General features: G+C 43.5%; 1 protein-coding gene across 1 annotated transcript in view; it reads right to left on the reverse strand.

The window, feature by feature from the left end:
- Positions 1–714: 714 nt before the first annotated feature.
- The window catches only part of LOC141108677 (beta-1,4-galactosyltransferase 1-like), a 267,970-nt gene continuing 245,690 nt past the window's right edge, over positions 715–22,994 (reverse strand). Inside the window, exons 4-7 of the mRNA XM_073600565.1 lie at positions 21,057–21,244; positions 16,440–16,562; positions 15,065–15,169; positions 715–1,027 (exon numbers count right to left, since the gene is read on the reverse strand). Coding sequence (XP_073456666.1) covers positions 883–1,027; positions 15,065–15,169; positions 16,440–16,562; positions 21,057–21,244 — 561 coding nt within the window. The 3' untranslated portion in view covers positions 715–882. The remainder of the gene's footprint in view (positions 1,028–15,064; positions 15,170–16,439; positions 16,563–21,056; positions 21,245–22,994) is intronic.

Consider the following 22,994-nt stretch of genomic DNA (forward strand, 5'->3'; position numbering starts at 1 on the left):
TGGCCAACAATTGCGAACATGGGAACGTTGTGACGTACAAAACATATGACGAGCAGAGAAAAAGAAAGTTCAATAGCCAGTGCGGCTCCTTCTGCTTGATTCCGAGCATGCGTGAATTTTTGTGCTTCGGACTTGTGTACATACGATCGGAAATTCCGACAACAAAGTTTTGTTGGCGGAAAATTTGAGAACCTGCTAGCCAACATATGTTGGCAGAAAATCCGACAACAAATGTTCGATGGAGCATACACACGGTCGGACTTTCAGCCAACAAGCTAACATCCAACATTTGTTGTCGGAAAATCCGATCGTGTGTACGGGACATTAGAGTTTTTAGTTTTGTACATACTGCACCATATCTTTAATTACTGCAGCATAAATAGTCTGTTTGAAAGATTATCAGGAAAGTAAGCATAACATGAGCTATTAGCAGGCACCAATAGGTGTCTATACATACTTTTAGGCTGGCCACAAATGGACGGAAAACTGACCAGTTTAGCAAGGATCAGCCAAATTTTGATCTATCTATGGCTGTTCCCACTCGAGAGAAGTCAACCTTAAGCCTCGTACACACGATCGGACTTTAAACAAACTTTTCCGTGGATTTCTGTCCACTTTCATAGATCAAAAGCAAGAGGGTGCCTCAGGCATGCTGCTGTACTATAAATTACTCTCTAGTTTAAACAGAACTTTTATTTTGATAGAAATTTTAGAATGTTTTATAACATTTCTTGTGCTGGTTCATGGTATCTCTTTGCCCTGATTCTATGACATTTTTGTTTCTATAAGATACACAATGCATGTTATTATTATTTTTTTCAACTTGACCTAGGTGCAGTACAACAATGCATACAAAGTATATGTTGTAAAGATCTTATTCTTCTAGATGAGGGATTCCTCTGGCAGCCCAATATCAACCGTTGCTTTAGTATAAAGTCTATGCTTTGTAATACTGATGATTGTGTAGTTCAGTGAACTCAGTCCATCTCTGCGCATTCGCTTTCCAGCTTTTTTTATCAGAGGTATACTGGTTGAAAGGAGAAAAGAGAAGAAAATCAGGGTATTGCTGTGATGATGTCTGCTTTCTGAACTCTTTTCTATACAACAAAATCGTATCCTCTTTTCTATATTACAAAACTGCATCTTTTCTATACAACAAAATTTCTCTTGTCAGAAACATATGAAAAAAAAGATGAAAATCAGTGGATGACACTGATCTGCTATTAAATCTGTGGTATAGGGGCGTGGCCTGACCTGGCATGGAGAAAGACGTCTGATTCCGGAGCTCTGCCCGCCACAGGAATAAACTTCAAGATTACAGAGGTATTTGCTCGCCACTTCACCCCTTAACTATGGGAACGGCTTCCCGAAACTCCTCTGCCTCCCGCTCTCGCTCCCCCAGAGATTTAGCGGGTTCACAAGGCCAGAACATACCGGAGATGTTCAGGGCCAGCAGACACAATATGGCGTCTTCCCGCCTCGGGCTCCCTCACTCTCCTCAGCAATTGGCACCGCCATCTGACCACATCGCCTCACTTCAACAACCCCCACACCCCCATGGCGGGGAAGCGGGAATAGAGCTCCTATCTTCACCCCCAATTAATCTGCAGGACCTCCGCTCAGTTGTGGACGACATTAAGGAGACCCTGTATGCAGCCATTTCAGAGCTTAGGCTGGACATGAGGGAGCTCAATGACAGGGTACATGCCGTTGAATGTACCACAGAACGACAGGAGGAATCTCTTCACACGGTCACCACCCGCATTGATTCGCATACCCTACAAATGCATGACATGCAACGACATCTGGAAGACCTCGACAACCGAGATAGAAGGCACAACTTGCGAATCAGAGGTCTTCCAGAGTCCATTGAAGGAGAGCAAGTCCCGCAATCTGTAGTGGCCATTTTCAACAATATCCTGCAGCGTCCCCCTCACACTCACATCGATATGGAGATACTTCACAGAGCTCTGCGACCAAAAGGCAGGGAGAACGATACCCCACGGGACGTCATTTGTTGCATTGTTGATTACAAATTGAAAGAGGACATAATCAAACGAGCTCGGGGTATGCAGCAGATTCTACACGAGGGCCACCCTGTTCAACTCTATCAAGATCTCTCGGGTATTACACTACAGCACAGACGCGATCTAAAGCCTTTGCTGGATGCCCTCAGAGATAAAAATATTGTGTACAAATGGAAGTTTCCCTTCTGCCTTATAGCCTCCTCCAATGGCCGCACGGCTGCTCTTAAGGTCCCTGAAGATCTACCACTATTCTGCTCCACGCTCGGCCTACCCTTGATCTCAGTACCTCTCTGGTATGCAGCTTTCCGTCCCAGGCCGTTCCACAGAGACGGGCGCAGGGAAGAACCTATGGAAACACAAGGCTCTGGACATCGCAGGCACCGTTCGCCTTCCATCTTGAGGAACCACGCCACCTACCGCCCGGGGTCACAAGAGGCTAACCCTGCTGTCTCACCGCGGTCACGAAGAGCTCGTAGAGGTCGCTAATGGCGAGGTATGGCAACCCTACCACCAGTCTCAGATTGCCCAGTTTGACCCTCTGTCGGTCATTTTCCCTTCCTTTTTTACACCAGTTATATATAGGGAACTTTTTATTACTTTTTATTATTTTTATTTTTGTTGGAGACTTTCATTGAAAGGAACTCAGCACTAACAGCAGCACGTCTGCCCTTCCCGCCCGACATCTCGCATGCTACTTAGGCAACGCATGTCGGACTGCAATTTGTCCCCCCGACAACGCCTGCACATCTGCTCCGTAACTTGTTCCACCCTACTTCAGCGGTTGGCTCCACAATTCAATGGCTGGACAAAACGGATCCAAATGACGCGGAACTACATTCCCCATAATGCTCAGCGGGTGTAAACCCCGCCTAGATATGACATGAAGTTCCGCCTATACGAACTGCCTACCTGCCCGCAACATGAAGCCCCTAGGAGTTCTCCCCGTGCAGTTCTTCCGATTATTACGGCTCCTCACTGCGACTCATACATCTCTGCTTCTGCATCGCTCCTTCCTCTCCAAACGCATCGGACTCTCACCAGCACTGCCTCTGACTCATCCATCAAAGGCTGGTCACTGCACTCGGACTTCCACAACAAATACCGTTTTGTGTGCAGAACCTGATGTTGCCGATAAACGGAGCGTATTACTCTTCTCACATTGCGGGACTGCTCCGGTAACATAGCACTAACAATTTTTTCCTAGGTTATGTAGTCTTCCTCCAAGACTAAGCATTTTTATTTTCGTTACTGTCCTTAATGTTAAAGTTTAACACACATTTTCTGTTTATTTGTTATGGCCCACATGGCTCCGTAGGTTTCCCGGAGTAGTCCTGGAGATTGGGGACTCACCGGGAAACTACCGTTATTGGATGTATATACTCCTCACGCTATCACTATTATCGCTGTTTGTGGCGATGTGTGTAGAGGACGTGGCTCTTGCCCGCTGCCTTAGCACATAGCGTCATTTGGGGCAATGTTCATGGCGGACCTGAGGAAGGTGGCATGGAATAGGGAGTGCCGCCTCTCTCGGGCCACGACGGGGGACAACCCCGCGACTCAACATACGTTGTTGGGCTAACCTGACGGCCCTAATATTTGCACTGCTACCTGAGCTACATACACATCCCTACGCAACAACCAAGGCTTTCCGCACCCCTCCCATAAAAACTCGTTGAAAGCTATATACCTCCTCCACTGCTTCTTTTCATCCTGTGGCGGCGGACCACACCCTACCACCTGTTCTTTAGTCCTATATTACCTCCTTTTCTCCATCGCTTGGATTTAGGTCAACCCCAACACAGGCCCGTTTCAAGGTTCAGTGATCCTTGCAGGACACTGTGCCTCGAGCGCACTCTGTACCACACCGACCTCCCTCATTAGAGGCTCGTGGGAGTTTAACCCCACGCCTCTTCCGTTCCCCCCCGATTACATAAGCACCTAACTAGTGCACACACTCAGTTAAACCAGACCACACCAATTTCCTCTTATCCTCTCTCCTCTCCCTTACTCCCTCCTAATGGCGGCTACCTCAGCCACCCCCACACACGACGGACTGCACCATTCTCAACCACATACCCTCAAATTACTCTCTATTAACATTAGAGGTCTAAACACACCTGAAAAATGATCCCAACTCCTCCATTCACTTAAACAAGCTAAAACTCAAATAGCACTGATACAAGAAACGCACTTTCGAACGGACTCCATCCCCAAGCTACACAACGGTCACTTCCCCACGACATTTCATGCCTCCAACTCTGAGGCAAAATCGAAAGGGGTTTCCATCCTCATCTCAAAACATTGTCCCCTCCAGGTGACAGACGTCCAAAGGGACCCGCTCGGCAGATTCCTTTTCATAAAAGGGAGCATACACCAGAAACCCTTCACAATTGCCAATATATATGCACCCAATTCTGGCCAAGTCACCTTCTTCCATAACACACTACAACTACTTTCCAGCTTTTGCTCGGGAACCCTCATAGTCGGAGGTGATTTTAATGTTCCTCTCGTCCCAGCCATTGACACCTCCAATGGGACTTCTTCACTCACATATAGAGCCCTACGATCCATCAAACAACAACTGAGCAACCTCCTACTCCATGACACCTGGCGTACTCTACACCCTAAAGAAAAAGATTTCACTTTCTTTTCACCCCCACATAACAAGTACTCTAGACTGGATCACTTCTTCCTCTCCCAAAAAGAACTGACATATCTTACCAAGGCGACCATTGAACCCTCTTTACTATCAGACCACACTCCTATTACCATGACCTTGCAATTCTCTGCACTACGTCCACGGACACGTATTTGGCGACTGGATAGCTCCTTACTGACTGACGAGGTCGATGTCCTCAGACTATCTTCTTGCCTTTCTGACTTTTTCTCTACCAATACCTCAAATGATGTCACCCCAGCGATTACATGGGCGGCCCATAAATGCGTCATTCGCGGGGAACTAATGTCTATAGCGGCTCAACGTAATAAACTCAGGTTTGCACGCATTAACGATCTTACTACACGCATACGTAGACTTGAACAAACACACAAGGCTTCCCTAGCAGCTACTGCGCTAAATGAACTTACCCAGGCAAGAGAAGAGCTGTTAGAAACACTGAACGTGACACTGAAACGCAAATTTGCACTAACGCAAAAGCTCTATTATGAATTTGGCAACAAGGCTGGGAAATTCCTGGCGAGAGCTCTTCAAGCAAGGAAGGCCTCAAACACTATCCACAAAATTAACAGCCCTGCTGGGGAAGCTTTGGTGACTAATGAAGACATAGCAGCACAATTCACCCAATACTTCTCTAAACTGTACAACCTACCTCCATCCACCTCCACTACTGACGCTCCCCTGGATCGCCCATCAGCCATCAAAGAATTTTTAGCACAATATGGCCCAACCCCTTTATCTCCTGAAGACGTACAATCTCTAGACCTTCCTCTCTCTGTGACCGAATTGCAAGCGGCACTAAAACAGATGAAGACGGGCAAAAGCCCTGGGCTGGATGGTCTTTCGGTCTGTTACTACACATCCTTTGAGAACGTACTCCTCCCACATCTAACTAAAGCCCTTAACAATCTTACCCCTGACTCTGTAGCCAACAAGGACCTACTCGAAGCCCACATTACACTCCTTCCCAAACCGGGTAAAGACCCCACCCTGGTAACCAATTATCGTCCCATTTCCCTTCTGAATGTAGACCTGAAACTATATGCTAAAGCATTGGCCAACCGCATTCTACCCTTCATCCCTAACCTGATCTCACTAGACCAAGTGGGCTTTGTCCCCGGCCGTGAGGCCCGGGACAACACCACCAAAGCACTGAACATCCATCACTGGCTCCGCAGAACGTCTACGCCTGGCTTTTTTCTTTCATTGGATGCAGAGAAGGCGTTCGACAGAGTCGCATGGGACTATATGGAGGCCACTTTGAGAGTTATAGGCCTCCCACCCCGTTTGCTACAGATGGTCTTGGCTCTATACTCCTCCCCGAGGGCCAGGATCAGGGTTAACGGGGAGTTGTCGGGCGCCTTCTCTGTATCCAATGGTACCAGACAGGGCTGCCCCTTATCGCCACTAATATTCATACTAACCATGGAACCAATGCTCCGCAGACTGAGGGACAACCCTGCCATTAAAGGGGTGGACGTTCTACATAATCAGTATAAGCTAGCAGCTTATGCTGATGACATTTTACTTTTCCTGACAGACCCCATTACGACCATACCAAACTTATTAGCGGACTTTACACTCTTCAAAAACCTATCCAACCTTCAAATCAACTTTGAAAAATCGAAGGCCCTTAATATCACCCTACCAATCGCTACAGTGGCCATATGCAAATGTAACTTCCCGTTTAGTTGGGAAAATTCTGACATTTCTTACCTCGGTATTAAACTTACCACAAACCTATCTGACCTCTATGCAAAAAACTTTCTACCTTTGATCCTGTCCATCCAATCGGATCTCCAGAAGTGGCACCTGGGCTCCTTTTCTTGGTTAGGCAGGATCGCTATACTAAAAATGAACATCCTGCCCAGAAAACTCTACCTCCTCCAAGCTTTACCGATTAAACTCCCAACGTCCTTTTTCCTTTCCTACAAACGTATTTGTAGGAACTTCATCTGGGCAACCAAAGCCCCACGACTTAGCTGGGTCAGACTAACTCTCCCCAAACAACTTGGAGGCTTAGGCCTTCCGGACGTTCAAAAGTATCATTGGGCCTGCCATTTAACCAGAGTGGTTGATTGGCACATCCACCGCCCCTCTAAAGACTGGATTGCGCTGGAAGACTCCCTGACCAGCGTCCCAATTGCCAACTCTCCCTGGATTACTCACAGACTCATCCCTCGCGACTTCTCATCACACCCCCTCATTGGTGCCACACTATCCATTTTCAAAATGGCCTGCAAATTGCTCAATACCTCGCCCTCCCCTGGCCCTATGACACCACTCGACAACAACCCTAGCTTCCCCCCTGGCCTGACATTGAAAGACAAGACGCTTGCTGCACATACCACGCAGGCTAGGGCACACCAATTTTTTAGGAACGGATCGCTCCTTTCCCAACCACTACTCGCTGCAAACCTACCCAATTATGAGATACCATTCTACAAATACCTACAACTCAGACATTTTCTACAGGCCACACAACACATGTCCCATTGGCATAGAGATCACACACCGTTTGAACTCCTCTGTCTAAGCACTGAACCCCAGAACCACTTAATCTCCACGCTTTACTCCCTACTTTTCTCAGGCCATCAGATTAAACAGGACAAGCTGGTACTCCAGTGGGAAAATGAACTATCCATAGATCTCTCACCCATTGAATGGGATCAAATTTTCACCCTCATGCACAAAGGTTCCATTAATGTATCCACACAGGAAAATAGATACAAACTATTCTCCAGATGGTACAGGACGCCTGAGAAGGTTCACCACTTCCACCCCACCATCCCCCCAACCTGCTGGAGATGTGGTGCGGCCAGGGGCACTCTACTGCACATATGGTGGGAATGCAGCCTGATCCAACCATTTTGGCAAGAAATAAATCAGCTGATTACACAAATCACTACGTTCCAAATGACACCCTCCCCAGCACTCTACTTACTTCACCATACCCATGCCTCCCTGCGTTCCTACAAAAAATCCCTCACTTTACATCTCATCAACGCAGCCAACCTATGCATCCCTGCCCTTTGGAGGATCACCACCCCCCCTACAGTCCAAGATTGGATCCATAGGGTAGACCGAATAGCTGACATGGAAAATCTCATATCACAATCCGCAAACCACCCTACCAAATTTTATGTCACCTGGGCAAGTTGGCTACACTATAGACAAACCCAAACACGAACATCACCGCCTCAAATTCTTCCGGGATCCTCCTGAAGTTCATCAGTTCCCCTCCATTTATGTCACATACATTATACCGCCGCCACTCCTCACCCACCTTTCCCACTCGAGCTCCTATAGGCAGTGCTATCCCCACACTGTTTTCCGTCTAGATAAGCTTTATACTACTAATAATAAAATGTCCCTTTTCTTCTTTACCATAGAGGTAAAGGTACATACCTGTACTGTTATGTACACTCCAGATCACATTACAATTCCATCCTCCAGAATTCCTACCGGGACCTTACACAACCCTCAACCACACCACCGATTTTAGCTTTACCTACTTGCTTCTCGAACCTCCCGGTCCATTCACAGCGTAGTTCCCTTTGGGGGTGAATGATGCCGGGAGTATCACCTGGTGGTGTGTACACGACACTTCCCATAGATATATCCCAGTCTATGCATTACTTACTGCATATCTCAGCAGAAAATGATGAATATATAATATATTGTATATCTATCGACATTGCAATTAGGCCTCTTTCCACTTTCCATAGGCTATCTAATAGCCACTGGTCATCGCGCCTACATTGCAAATGCCACAGGCCTATTGCATGTTTCAACATTCAAATGCTTTTTTAGGTTGCTCCGCCTGACTTAAGGTGATCATTACCTTCTCAATGGGCGGAAAACCTATACTGTTACATTATAATTGCATATTACCCATATGTAACCGTGTTATTGAAATGCATGTTGTACTCTTGCTGTTCAACCATAAAATTCAATAAAACCTTTTCTGATAAAAAAAATCTGTGGTATAGCTTAACACTTGTTGACATGTATCAAGCAATAATTCCAACACAATAAGCCATACAATCTATGAGTCATGTTTATTAATCACGATTCACAACATCACAGTACTAAAAGGTTGAATCAAGTGGACTGTCAGTGGGACAAATCCTATCAACATTAGAATCTATGAGGAGTGTCTAGGTTGGATAAGATGATTAGGCAATGGGGGCTATGGAGATTGGACTGATTTTATTTTTATTTTTTGGACAGTGAAATTGTTCTTTAAAGCCAATGGGAAAGCATTGTGTAATTGCCAGGCATCTAACATTTCAAAAAGGGGTCATCAATGATATTCTCATGTTTCTCTCTAAACAGGTTTAATTTAAATGTTTTGCATATCCAAAGGATGTAATCCACGTAAGCAGTTTGGCTTCTATGTATACCAAGAAAATATGTACCTACAGAATGTGATATACACTCACCGGCCTTGTTATTAGGTACACCTGTTCCATTGCTTGGTAACACAAATTGCTAATCAGCCAAACACGTGGCAGCAACTCAGTGCATTTAGGCATCTAGACGTGGTGCAGACGATTTGCTGAAGTTCAAACCGAGCATTAGAATGGGGAAGAAAGGGGATTTAAGTGACTTTGAACGTGGCATTGTTGTTGGTGCCAGATGGCCTGGTCTGAGTATTTAAAAAACTGATGATCTACTGTGATTTTCATGCACAACCATCTCTAGGGTTTACAGAGAATGGTCTGAAAAAGAGAAAATATCCAGCGAGCAGCAGCTGTGTGGATGAAAATGCCTTGTTGATGTCAGAGGTCAGAGGAGAATGGGTAGACTGTTTTGAGATGATAGAAAGGCAACGGTAACTCAAATAACCACTTGTTACAACCAGGGTATGTAGAATACCATCTAAATACCATTTAAATATACCCATCAGAGTGCCCCTTAACATAAAATGTGCCCATCAGCATGCCCCTTATTTTATGTTAATGTTCACTCTGATGGGCACATTTTATGTAAGGTTCACTCTGATGGGCGCAACAAAATGTGCCCATCAGAGTGAACATTACCATAAAATATGCCCATCAGAGTGCCCCTAGGGGACACCTGATGTAAAGGGGCACTCCGATGGGCACACCCGATGTAAAGGAGCACCCTGGTTGGCACACCTGAAGTGATGGGGACACCTGATGTAAAGGGGCAATCTGATTATGGCACCTAATATAAGGGGGCACTCTGATGGGTACAAATGATGTAAGGGGGCATACTGATGGGTGACAACAGTTGTAAGGGGGCCTTCTGATGAAGAAACCTGATATAAGTGGGCACTTTGATGGGAATACCTTATGTAAGAGGGCAATCTGATGGGGACTCCTGATATAAGGGAGTACCCTGACGGTGGCAACTGATTTATGAGGGTAGTCTGATGGGGGCACCCAATGTAATAATTTACTTTGGTAGTGGCACCTGATGTAAGGGGAAACGCTATTGGAGACATTTACATTTACAGAGTATTACCAGATTGTGTGGAGGAAACAGTAGGAAAAGCGTGTCTTGCGGCAAAAAAAGGAAAAGACATGTACAATCTTTTATGAAACAGACTTGTGATTCAGACCTCGGCTGGAAATTTTTTTAGTGACCGGACCTCCTTGAATTTTAATTTACTACCCCTGGTCTACACTGTAGTAATAAACAAAAGTTAAAAACGAACTATAGGCAAACTTTCAAACTTTTTTTTTTCAGAGTAAGGGCGTGTTATAACCCCTGTCAGATTTTTTTTTTTCATTGCGGAGATTTCCACTTCCTGTCTCATAGCTAAAACAGGAAGTGAGAAGAAATCCCTGCAAATTAAGGGGATTATTTGAGGACCCCCGGAATACAAGAAATAGTGTCCCCATTGGAAGATTTCCCCTCTATTACTTTTCTGGGGACAACCCAAAATTTGGGATTTTCTTTTACTTTCACTTTCAATGATAATGGTAAACAGGACAAATAGAGAGCGTAAATCTCCCTAACAGGGGCACAGACAGTAATAACATCAGACAGGAGTTCTAATCCTTCTCCACTCTATCCAAAACGAAAAAAATGGCTTTAGTTATACCTTAAAAGAGAAGTAGGGTTTTGGCTTTTTTTGGCTATTGATACTCACCTAGTTAGATGCAGCATCAGACTGATGCTGCAGCTGTCCCCCGGCGTCTTTGCACTGAGAACAGAGCCACTGAACATCATTGATGGCTCGGTTCTCCTTCCTCCCCGAGCAGAGCGATGCTGCCTGTCAGCATCTCTCCTGCTCTGATCCTCCACGCTCATTGAAGCGCTGAGGTGTGGGGGGGCGGGGAGCAGCTGTCTCAGCGGCTTGCTGAGACTGCCATCAGTCAAGGCAGCTGGCGGATCCAGACTTCGGAAGTCGGGATGATGCGCTGCCTCGACTGATAGCAATGATGCCAGTGGAGAGCGGACTTCAGACCACTTTCCGCTGAAAACGGGTCACAGGAGTGCAAAACGAATTGTACTCATGTGACCCATAGAAGAAGCCCAGCCTAAAAAGCTCAGGCTGGACTTCTCCTTTAAGTTAATTACCAGACTTCATTACAAACACTGTTTTGTAATATCATTTATATTTGGAACATACAAAATGCAGGATTTCTTTTCCTTGAAAGAATTCAATATATTGGTGGATTTGTGAAAAGCCTGAGAAGATCTTTTCGAGGCAATAATAATTTTTACTTGTAATGTGTTGATTTTTTTTCCTGAAAAACAGACCAAGTTGAGATTGTGGTCTATGGAGAAATTTTATAGGAACGAGTGGAATACATTCATGTATCCACGAGACTCTCATTTAAGCGTATAGAAATGTATAATGTTTTTTTGCAGATACAGAGTTATTAACGTATAGTTTCTTTTTTCAGTAATAGTTGTGTACAGATGTACTGTTTAAACTACCTTCTTAGGTATAGGCCAAGCTACCACCCTATACAAAAATATATGAGAGAGAACAGGCTTGACTCCTATGTTAGCGGTGTATGCCTAAAAAGATAACAGAAGTTGCCCTCCAACCCCAAAATAAGACAATGAAAAAGGTATCCCAAACAGGAGGGGATAGAGAAAAGCAGGGCTTAACGGAAGAGCAACAACCTGATGTAAGTATCAAAAGTGAAAATTTATTGGCATAAACGCATGTAACAGGTAACAGGGTAGTGACCCAATATGGTGCTGTACCTAAAAAAAAATCGCCGACCACCTGTAGAGGCTGGTCTGTCGCGACCACAGACAGGGGGAACAGAACAACATAAAACAAATACATAAAACAAAAACAGCATCCGGACGCACAATGAATTGGTGTCCGCCTTATTATCCACTATGGGAAATGAAATAGCGATTGCTAAGTAGGGCTACAAGGCTGACATCAATCCCAGAAGTGGAAGGGCTCGAGGGAGGGAGATGGAAGACTGGGAACTGTGGAGAGAGTCATGGAAAGTCCATAGGGCATCAGGGAGGCTGAAGGTGGGTACCAGTTGGTGAAGTTGTCTCACTGATGTCTACAGGGCAACATGTCCGGGCGGTGTAGAGTAAGGGGGCAAAGTTACCAAAGTTCGGTGCTGTGTGGAAGTGCATCACCGGCACAGCGATTGTGTGAAAATGATCGGTAATATAGAATGCCCTGGACTGGAAGTGTTCTCATACAGCCGGAAGCAATGAGCAGTTTGTGAAGACATCACGGAGGTATATGAATGAAGCTATATCAAAGCTGATAAAGAGCCATGGTACATTACCATCCCAGAAGGATGCCGTCATTCACTTCAGGGGCTGGCGTCTTCCCGAAAAGATGTCCTGCCGTCAGGAGGTCACACCACCGCTACGCGGTATTCGTGTGCAAGTCCTTGCACTATGTGTGAAGTGCACATGAGCTGGCATTCATGAGGAAGCATCTGTGGAGTAGCCATCCAGGTATGCGGTCTCATCCATGTCCTCCTCTGTTCTCCATCAATGCCGTGCGATCACATGATCAGTATCCTCCTGTAGAATCACGTGCCCATAGACACCAATGGGGAATAGTGTCTGAGCGTGGCGTCCGGGCGGAGATGACGTCAACGCGTTTCACATTTGGGGGTGTGTAGCTTCGTCTGGATGTGATAGGTGGTTTATGAGGGCTCCTTTTAAAGTGACGTTCCTGCCTCGGATACGCCCACCTAGAATAATTAATGACAGAAAGGAGGGACAATCCCTGTGCTGTATACTGACCGGACTACCGTGATCTGCTTAGCATTACTCGTCTGCGAATGTGTTAACTGTGTTGAATCACTTTTATTCTGTGTGGCTCAATTCCAAACATATAGCTGGTATGGGATGCTTGGAAACCCTGGCATGGTATTAAAAGAAAGTAAAATGCAAAATAGTGATTGGCATCAGTGAACTGACATCATCCATTGTATATAGAGGGCTGAAAAAATTACACATCCAAGAAAAAGCGGGAGGGGGGTGGGACGCAGGGGGAGGGAAAAGGTAATGGAATGGGGAAAGGGAAAAACAAGGAAAAAACAACAGACAGCAGACTTGGACGGTACATAGACAGGGGACAGGCCATAGTGGGGTGGGTGTGTGGGCAGACCAGAGTGACCCGGGATGCCCACCTACCCACCCATACATGTACAACAGCAGCGGAATATGCTGCTTGGACTAGTCGGGACTAAGGTAAAATGTTATGCCAAGTCCCCAAAGTTAGTCCAATAGATATCTGGACCTAAGACACCATGAAAGGTTGTAGATTTAGTTCCGTGTTGAGGCCCATAGGCACAAGGGAGCCCAACCCGAAAATCCAAAGTTTTTCCTGTTGCTGAAGTATCTGGTCAAAGTCTCCTCTTCTGGAGGAGAGGTTGAGAACATAAATACCCTTCACTCGCATACCAGAGAGTTTGCCATGATGGAACTGGGCAAAATGCCTGGCCACCGGTTTCTCCGGATTCTTTTCCTCAATTTCTCTCATATGCTCACCAAGACGGATTCTAAGTTGTCGTTTTGTTTTACCTATATACATCTTATTGCATGGACAGGTAATCGTATAGATCACCCTCTTGGTGGCACAGTTGACTAGGTTTTTTATGTGAAACTCCATTTTGTTTTGGGAGTCACTAAAGACTGTGGTTCTGTGAACAAATGGGCATACTTGGCAATGCCCACAGGGGAATATCCCCCTAGTCCTGGGGAATTGGGACAGCCAAGTGGTGTCCAGGCTCCTAATATGTTCTGATTGAATGAGGCAGTCCCCCAGATTGCGTGCTCTCCTTGCCGTCATCTTTGGGGAGGGCCCCACTATTTGTGCTAGGCCAGGGGTGTTTGTCAGGATCCCCCAATGTTTTTGTAATGGTAATGTACCATGGCTCTTTATCAGCTTTGATATAGCTTCATTCATATACCTGCATGGTGTCTTCACAAACTGCTCATTGCTTCCGGCTGTATGAGAACACTTTCACTCCAGGGCATTCTATATTACTGATCATTTTCACACAATCACTGTGCCGGTGATGCACTTCCACACAGCACCGAACTTTGGTAACTTTGCCCCCTTACTCTAGACCGCCCGGACATGTTGCCCTGTAGACATCAGTGAGACACCTTCACCAACTGGTACCCACCTTCAGCCTCCCTGATGCCCTATGGACTTTCCATGACCCTCTCCACAGTTCCCAGTCTTCCATCTCCCTCCCTCGAGCCCTTCCACCTCTGGGATTGATGTCAGCCTTGTAGCCCTACTTAGCCATCGCTATTTCATTTCCCATAGTGGATAACAAGGCGGACACCAATTCATTGTGCGTCCGGACGCTGTTTTTTGTTTTATGTATTTGTTTTATGTTGTTCTGTTCCCCCTGTCTGTGGTCGCGACAGACCAGCCTCTACAGGTGGTCGGCGATTTTTTATTAGGTACAGCACCATATTGGGTCATTACCCTGTTACCTGTTACATGCGTTTATGCCAATAAATTCTCACTTTTGATACTTACGTCAGGTTGTTGATCTTCCGTTAAGCCCTGCTTTTCTCTATCCCCTCCTGTTTGGGATACCTTTTTCAAGCTACCACCCTGGAACACACTGCAGGCTCTCCGCCTTTGTTTCTTGAACCCCTCATCTTGGGCAAATGTCCTCTCTCCTCCATGCAGCCAGCTCAGTGGAGTGGGCTACATCTAGAGAGCATTGAAGGGTAATGTGCTACTTTAGCTAGGATCAACTTACCTTTATAAATCATTGATAAACTTTGAACTATTTTTTTTCCTACTGCTGAGTCTATTTATGTGCCTGGAGCTATTTTTAATTAATACTTTGCAATTGCCATGCAAATGTAAGATTTAAATGCATTTTCAGACCGCACATACCTTTCTTTTCTCACATACCTTTTTACATTGCGCTCATTGCCTATATCTCTTTCATGAAGAATCGCTTTTGCTCTTGAAATCTGTGAATCAGGACGTTCTATTTTCATTTCAGCAGCAATCACCCTTCATAAAAAAATTGCAAAATGTCAGTTATGGCTTCATCCTAAAGTCAACTTAGTCAACCTTATCCATCAAACAGTGTTAGACATGTTAGGTGTATTTTATATGGTACTTGCAGGTAGGGGGCATCAGCCGGTCTCACCCCTTTTCCCCCTTTTTCTTTCTTTCCACAGTGCTGTGAGGCTGGGAGAAAACCACTATATTGGTGGAAGTATCATAAAGCAAATCATCCTGTTCTTAGACCCAGCACTTTGGGAATACCATTAGTGCAATACACTATTCAGGACTAAGAGTGGGTGGGATATTCCTTTGATGATGTCAGAGTTCTGACCTGTGGGGGTAAAAAAGGAAGGGTGCCTAGGCACATGTTTGGAAGTCCTCTGCTGCTTCTAATTGGGATTTATATGCTGAAAGTACATTTTTTTATTTACTGATTGGATAATCACAATAACTGGTACTAATAACTGTGCTATAGTGAAGAGTCTACATCACCAGGCAGCAACATGGATACTTCCCATTGCCCACTAGTCCTAGAGACTACAACGGTACCATGGTGATATTGAGGGGTGGTGACAAGACTGATCAATGCTGGGCCCAGACTGCAGTGCTGGAACTTCGTTCTCCACTAGCAGAAGAGGCATCTGCAAGGGACACATGATGGCAAGAGTCGCGTGGAAAAAAAATGGGGGCTTTGCAGAGATTTTTTTTTTTTACTGGTGAATGGATAAGATGTTAGCTTTGGGGGAGATCTTTGTTGGATTTTCTGAGCCAGTAACAGAGGTGCAGATGAAGGTATTATCTTTTATACTTAATGGAAACCTTATGAGATCAGCCCACCCCTCCCCCCCCCAAAAAAAATACTTACCTGAGCTTGATCTCAGTCCAGTGCTGTGCTCCTCACTGGACATGGAGACAGCAGTAGGTACCATTGGCTCCTGCTGCTGTTAATCAAATCCATTGAAGAAGGAGCTGGGGTGCGATCCACACTATGTGTGTCAATATACGCACACATTTTGGCTCAGTATCAACCCTGCATGAGTGCCCTCATAGCAAGTGGCTTGCTATGGGGCACTCAGAAGGGAGGATGAGCCAGGAATCCAAATAGATGGATTAGGGCTGCTCTGTGCAAAACCATTGCACAGAGCAGGTAAGTATGGCATGTTTATTATTAAAAAAGGTTGTACCTTTACAATCACTTTACATTTCTATATGTGTATACCATATTAGATAGTAAAGAAAATGCATACTACTGCAGCAATATTATATTGCAAACCTTTCATACAGTTCATCATCTTCTCCTCCCCAGCCCCAGAACATGTTTGAAAAACCATTTACTTTCAGGAACTGCTCCTTTGTAAAGGCCACAATTCCTCCAAACAGCGTTGGATAAATTAACCTGTAATGAAAATATATAATACATAAGTACTTTAAAATTTTATATTTGCAGTGCACTATTTACATTTCTATAAGTCACTTATTTTATGTGCACAGGACAAATAAAGTGCGGGAAAAAAAAACTTCAGGCAAGGAGCGAAAAGCTTTCCTATATATTATGTACCATTTAAATAACTTACTTGACTTATCACTAACTCCTCTTTATTTTTATAGCTGCAAAAAGGAATGCTTTTCTCCACTTTGAATACAGCAAATATTTTAACTAACTAACGTGTTGACATACTCAATTCACACTCACTGTATGCCTTTCTTCTTTAAGTACTGGATTTATAGACCTAACATAAAACAGTTACACTTGATACATACAGTACAATCTAGAATAGCCATACCCCACATTGTTATGTCTCATTTTACCCATTTTTCTATACATACTAGTTGATTTAGGTTTCTTAGCCTACTCACTACAATTGTAATTCTATTACTTTGATGTCTACAGTAGACTGACAATGTCTTTATTCTGATTTCATTATGCTGTTATACATCAAAGGATATTGCTATAATAAAGTTTTTTTCTTTTCTATTTTCTATTCACATTTGTATTTTGTACAATGAATATTGATGTACAGTATATTGCTTTCATTCATCAACAAAACTTTATTGTGAAAAAAAAAAATGTTTGTACTAACTAAATCACAATACACAAGATATGAAGACAAGTTATAAAAAATATCTAGCTATACATTTTCTTTCTAATTAAAGCTCCAGAGATTTCCCACAAGTCTAGAAATTATTCAAGTTATTTTTTCTATGCCCAGTTAGGATATGTCTATAAATAAAAAAAATCTAAGCCTAAAAACACCATAAACTGCACTCTATATATACTTTCCTAAGCACCATCCATTTTCTGCCTAATTCGAAGACAGTCAGGATAAACTTATCTCTGAACACCACAAGAGACTCCAATCGATCTGAGATGAGAATCAGAAAATAAAAATAGTTTTTTTGGGTGAGAGCTGCAGTTTATAATCATACACAAAGTATATCTTCATTATAATTTCAATTTTAGCTACTTGCTGACCGCATTATAGCTGAAAGACTGCTATGTAAACAAAATAAGTGGCGGTTACCAAAAAAAGAAAAACAAGAAAAAAAAAAACGCCCCCCCCCCCAATCTATCTCAGGTTCTTAGGGTCTGGTATGGATTTTAAGGGGAAAACCATGCCAACATTTTTTTAAAAGATGGCATGTGGTCACCCCCAAAATCCATACCAGACCCTTCTGAGCATGCAGTGCGGCAAACCAGGAAAGGAGGGGCACTGGATTTAAATCAGGGGACATGTTTTTTATTTTTTTATTTATTTATTTTTAAGAAAGGACTTGTCAAAAACTGTATTTGTGTTTTTATTTACTTTTGATTTTTTTTGGGCCAAGGTTGTGGGGAAGAGGCCCTTGTCCTTATCAACATTGGGACAAGGTACTTTGGAGAGAAGGCCCAAAGCACCCCTGCATGTTGAGGGCATTTGGCCTGGTATGGTTTGAGGAGGGGTGCTTGCTCTCCCCCCTTTTCTGGCCTGCTGAGCTGCATGCTGGTATGAGCTGGTATGGACTTTGGAGGGACCCCACACCATTTAAAAAAAAAGAAAATTTGCATGGGTTCCCATCAAAATCCATACCAGACCCTAAGGGCCTGGTATGGATTGGGGGGACCCCCACACTGTTTTTTTTTCCATTTTTTTTTAACCAGCACTTTTTTCCTTGCATTCTGCTGTCATTGGGGAATTTCACTGATACAGATGAGTCATGGTTGTTAAGGATGCGGCGGCCGTCCGCTCCTTAACAACCAGTTATCCACAATGGATTTAGATTATTCCTAATGTTATCAAATGTAACTTTGTCCAAATGAAACAAATGAACAAATGCATTTGCTATAACTTTTTTGACATTCATTGCCATTCATTTCTATGTCCATTCAGAAATTTTGATACACCCAAATCTCAGAAAACTAAATGATTTGCACATGTCTAGCCCAAAGGGCTTCTAACGCATGATATTAAACTTGTGCGTTGAAATCAAGCATTCAAAGCTCCCAACTTACCAATCCACCTTTTCACAAGTGCATTTAAACTCTTTATAACATAGAGAATGTATATTTCTGGTAAGAACCTGGCACTTCTGGTGGTTTGGAAAATTGACAGCACTGAATGTTTGACTTCAATGTACAAGTGCTATATTATGTTTTAGCATTATAACCCAATGTTGACCATCTTTTTTTTCTTCTTATACCTGAGGAAAGCTGTAAGTTCTAAGGCATTGCCTGTATTCCAGACGGAGAAATATGTGGAAGCATACAGTGTGTACGGTGGAGTTTAACCCTTTTCATAAACACATTGAACTCTTTAATGTAGATCATTTAATTACATTTATTGTCATTAAAGCGGAGGTCCGCTGAAAAAAAAATATTAAAAGCCAGCAGCTACAAATACTGCAGCTGCTGACTTTTAATATATGGACACTTACCTGTCCAGGGAGCCCGCGATGTCGGCAGCCGAAGCCGATCCGTCCTTCGGCTCTCGCCTGCTGCCGCCGCCACCCTCGGTAAAGGAATAAGGAAGTGAAGCCGTGCGGCTTCACTTCCTGGTTCCCTACTGCACATGCGCGAGTCGCACTGCGCATCCTCTCAGGTCCCTGCTGTGTTCTGTGTCTCACAGAATACAGCGGGGGAGGACGGGGTAGGCGCCGGAAGTGGCATAGGTCACTACGCCGCAGTGATCTATGCCAGGAAGTGGGATCAAATACCTGTATTAGACAGGTATCTGCTCCCTCTTCCCCCCTGAAAGGTGCCAAATGTTACACCGGTGGGGGGGGAATCCAAAAAGTGGAAGTTCCATTTTTGGGTGGAACTCCACTTTAAGAACTATCTTCAGCATAAAACAAAAAGAACAAGGAGACCTGAAAGTGATGGTTTGGCTCCCATAGAGTCCTGATCTCAAAATCATTGAGCCTGTCTGGGATTAAATTAAGAGACTAAAGATTTCAGGCACCCTATATCCACAGACGATCTGTGGTTAGTTCTCCAAGATGTTTGGAACAACTTACCTGCCGAGTTCCTTCAAAAACTGTGAGCAAGTGTACCTAGAAAAACTGATGCTGTTTTGAAGGCAAATATTGATTTGATTTGCACTTCTATTCTGTTCATTTACTTTCCTATTTTGTTAACTGATAATTTAAACTATTAACCATGCTATTTCAAAAAGCATTCCTAATTTACAGCATTTTTCATCCTGCCTTAAACTTTTGCACAGTACTGTATGTTGAAATAATCAGTCACAAGAAGTCAAGTGACAGTGCTGGGCAAATCAGCCTTGTCACATGGGGTGTCCATAGTCCTGCATACCTCCCAACTTTTTGAGCTGGGAAAGAGGAACACCTAATAGCAAAAGTATGTAGGCATAGGACACACCCCTGCCACGCCCCCTTAAAGGATAATTATACAAAACAATGATTAGTTAAACCCACAGATGCATCTTTTTACCACTACTATTTCTTTAGGCTGGTTTCACACTGGGGCGGTGGGTGCTTCGGCGATAAAACGGCGCTATTTTTAGCAGGGCTTTACTGTCGTTTTAGCGGCACTATTCAGCCGCTAGCGGGGCGGTTTCACCCCCGCTAGTGGCCGAAAAAGGGTTAAAACCGCCCACAAAGCGCCGCTGCAGCGGCGCTATGCCGGTGGTGTAGCCGCGCTGCCCCATTGATTTTAATGGGCAGGAGCAGTGAAGGAGCGGTGTATACACCGCTCCTTCACCGCTCCAAAGATGCTGTTATGGCATCCTGCCAGCGCACTGCTCCAGTGTGAAGGCCCTCGGACTTTCACATTGGAGACACAGCAGCGGCTGTTTCAGGTCGGTTTGCAGGCGCTATTTTTGGTGCAATAGCGCCTGCAAAACGAACCAGTGTGATAGAAGTCTTATACTGGCTTTTGAAATGTACAAATGCAGCAATTTAGATATTGGATGAAAGGTTTAGCACTGGGAAACATTTTCTGAAAGATAAAAACTGCATTTTATCTACAACTATATAGATCAGACCAAAATGAGGGACAAATTAGGGGGAAGGAGGGACATAGGGACTTTGTTCCAAATCAGGGACAGTCTCTCCCAATCTGGGACAGTTGGGAGCTATGATGTAAACTAAAACTCATTACTTACACAAACTTTACAAAGACTATTCTTCACTCCAGGCAAATGAACACTATAGTGAGAGAACACGAGTTAAGGTAAGTATATGCTGCTGTATAGGGTTGGGCCTTTATGGCCACTTTAAAATTCTTTATCACTTCCATATAACATCTATATAGTGATAGGACAGTAAGTAATTAACTCTTTACTAATGTTTTACCTAGAAAACAGGCAATCTGCACATACTTACAAGGTGAAAGTGCTAAAATAAATAGTTACCATCTGTTATTTATTCAGATAAAAAAAATTAAAGTAATTACCTGAAATTAAACTTGTCTAAAGAATTTGCTAAATGTCTGGGGTTTTCAGAGCACCTGTACAAATTCCTCTGATCCATTGGAATAATGTCAATATCACTAAAGATGAAGCAATTATAATCATACTCCTTTATTGCCTCTGAAAAGCCGACATTCATTAATTTTGCTCTGTTGAATTTTGTTTCTCCATGCTGTTAACATCAGACACATATAATCATTAACTGTCATAGATAGATATCAGACACAGTCGGTGCTTTAACACACATAAAAAAATGCTAATTTATGAGCAGCTTGCAAAAAAGACTTACATTAAAAAAACTCCTAAACAAAGTTTCCATTGGAACTGCAGCGCTTAAAAACAAAAATAATAAAAAATCTTTTATCCAAAAATGATGCTTTCCAAGACCCCGTGTTCTTCACCAATTGTGTTCCGCAAACAACTTTCCAGAATATCAGATCCCACTATTTCAAAGGTCAATTTGACATATGATTATCCAATTCCACACTATAACTCACAGAGTACGTTAGTTGGAGAGTCTTATTCTGCTGCAAAGTAAATCATGGTGTGGGATTGAATAATCACATGTCAAATTGACCTTTGGCATACTGGTGTCTCATACTCTAAAGAACTGTTTTTGAAACACAATAGGTGGAGAACACTTACTGTAGAAGAGCATCATTTTTGGATGAACAGTTTTTGTTTTTTTAAGCACTGCAGTTCATATGTCAATGTTGACAAAAGACTATTTCAACCAACTGAAAAAAATATTAAAAAAATAAAGAAGAGTGGTAATCTTTTATTACCAGATGTACTTTACTATACAGTATGCCATAACCCAGAGCAGACAAGAAAATCATCTCATTACATACCCCATCAATTTATTGATGTAGAACCCAGGAAACAAGTTTGAGTCTAACCTTTTTACATGCACTAAAAGAGCCACAACACTGTCAGCTTAATACATACTGACAATGCGTCAGCAGGAAAACAGCTTGTCTCCCCAAACTCTACCAGCTATATTTTTAGTGCAGTATAGAGAGAATAAAGGGAAAAATTGAAACGTGCTTCCTTTATATGGAAACTCCTTTAAACTCTCCTGGATGTGCACCTAGAAAGAAGTACGGTATTTCTTTCTAGGTGCACATCAAGTGTACCTAAAAAGAAATAAAGTGGTAGGTGTAAAGGAAGTCATTGATCACTATGAATTAAAATGGCAATCAGTATTCTTGTTAATTAAAAAAACAATGTCAACAGAGTGTGGCTTGACTTTCTTCTTAACAAAGTAATGTAGTACACAGTGGTGGGGTATGACATGTCTATTAATGATCAAAGCCATTTCATACAGTCATTAAGAAGTTTCAAATGACAAAAGAGAAGCATTGTGACACCCAAAAGAAACATCCAGCTCTCCCTGGATCTCTGCCCATCCCAGGAAAAAAAAACACACCATATTGGGCCACCTGACCACCTTTTCCCATCAGCACCCTCCATAGCCCAAATAAAAGCAGCCCGGTAGGGATCTGCAGGAGACTGTGATGCTCAGCTAGCTGGTTGAGTTTTATTGGCACCCAGGAAGGCGGAAACAGGTGGTGTGGCACCTGAAAGCTATCTTTTCTATGTAGGTGAAAAAGAGTAAATTAATTGTATTACCTGACTGCTAAAACAATAACAAACTGGGGCACAAGAGTCGTATGATTTATTTGGGGTTCAGTCTCTAACTGCTGGACTGTTAGTACCGGGTTTTGTGGGACTTTTGTGGCAATCTTCATTACTAATTGAACTAGAAAAGCCTAAAGTAATCTCATAAGTTGACTAATGAAACATTAAAAATCCATATCCTGGGGCACAGCAGGAATGGTAAATGTATTTGTAAGACCCCTCACTGACTTCTGGACTGTTACTGCTGGGTTTTGGGTAGCCATATTCCTTAACAATTAAAC

Source organism: Aquarana catesbeiana, linkage group LG01 (assembly GCF_042186555.1).
Source record: "Aquarana catesbeiana isolate 2022-GZ linkage group LG01, ASM4218655v1, whole genome shotgun sequence".
Taxonomy (NCBI): Eukaryota; Metazoa; Chordata; class Amphibia; order Anura; family Ranidae; genus Aquarana; species Aquarana catesbeiana.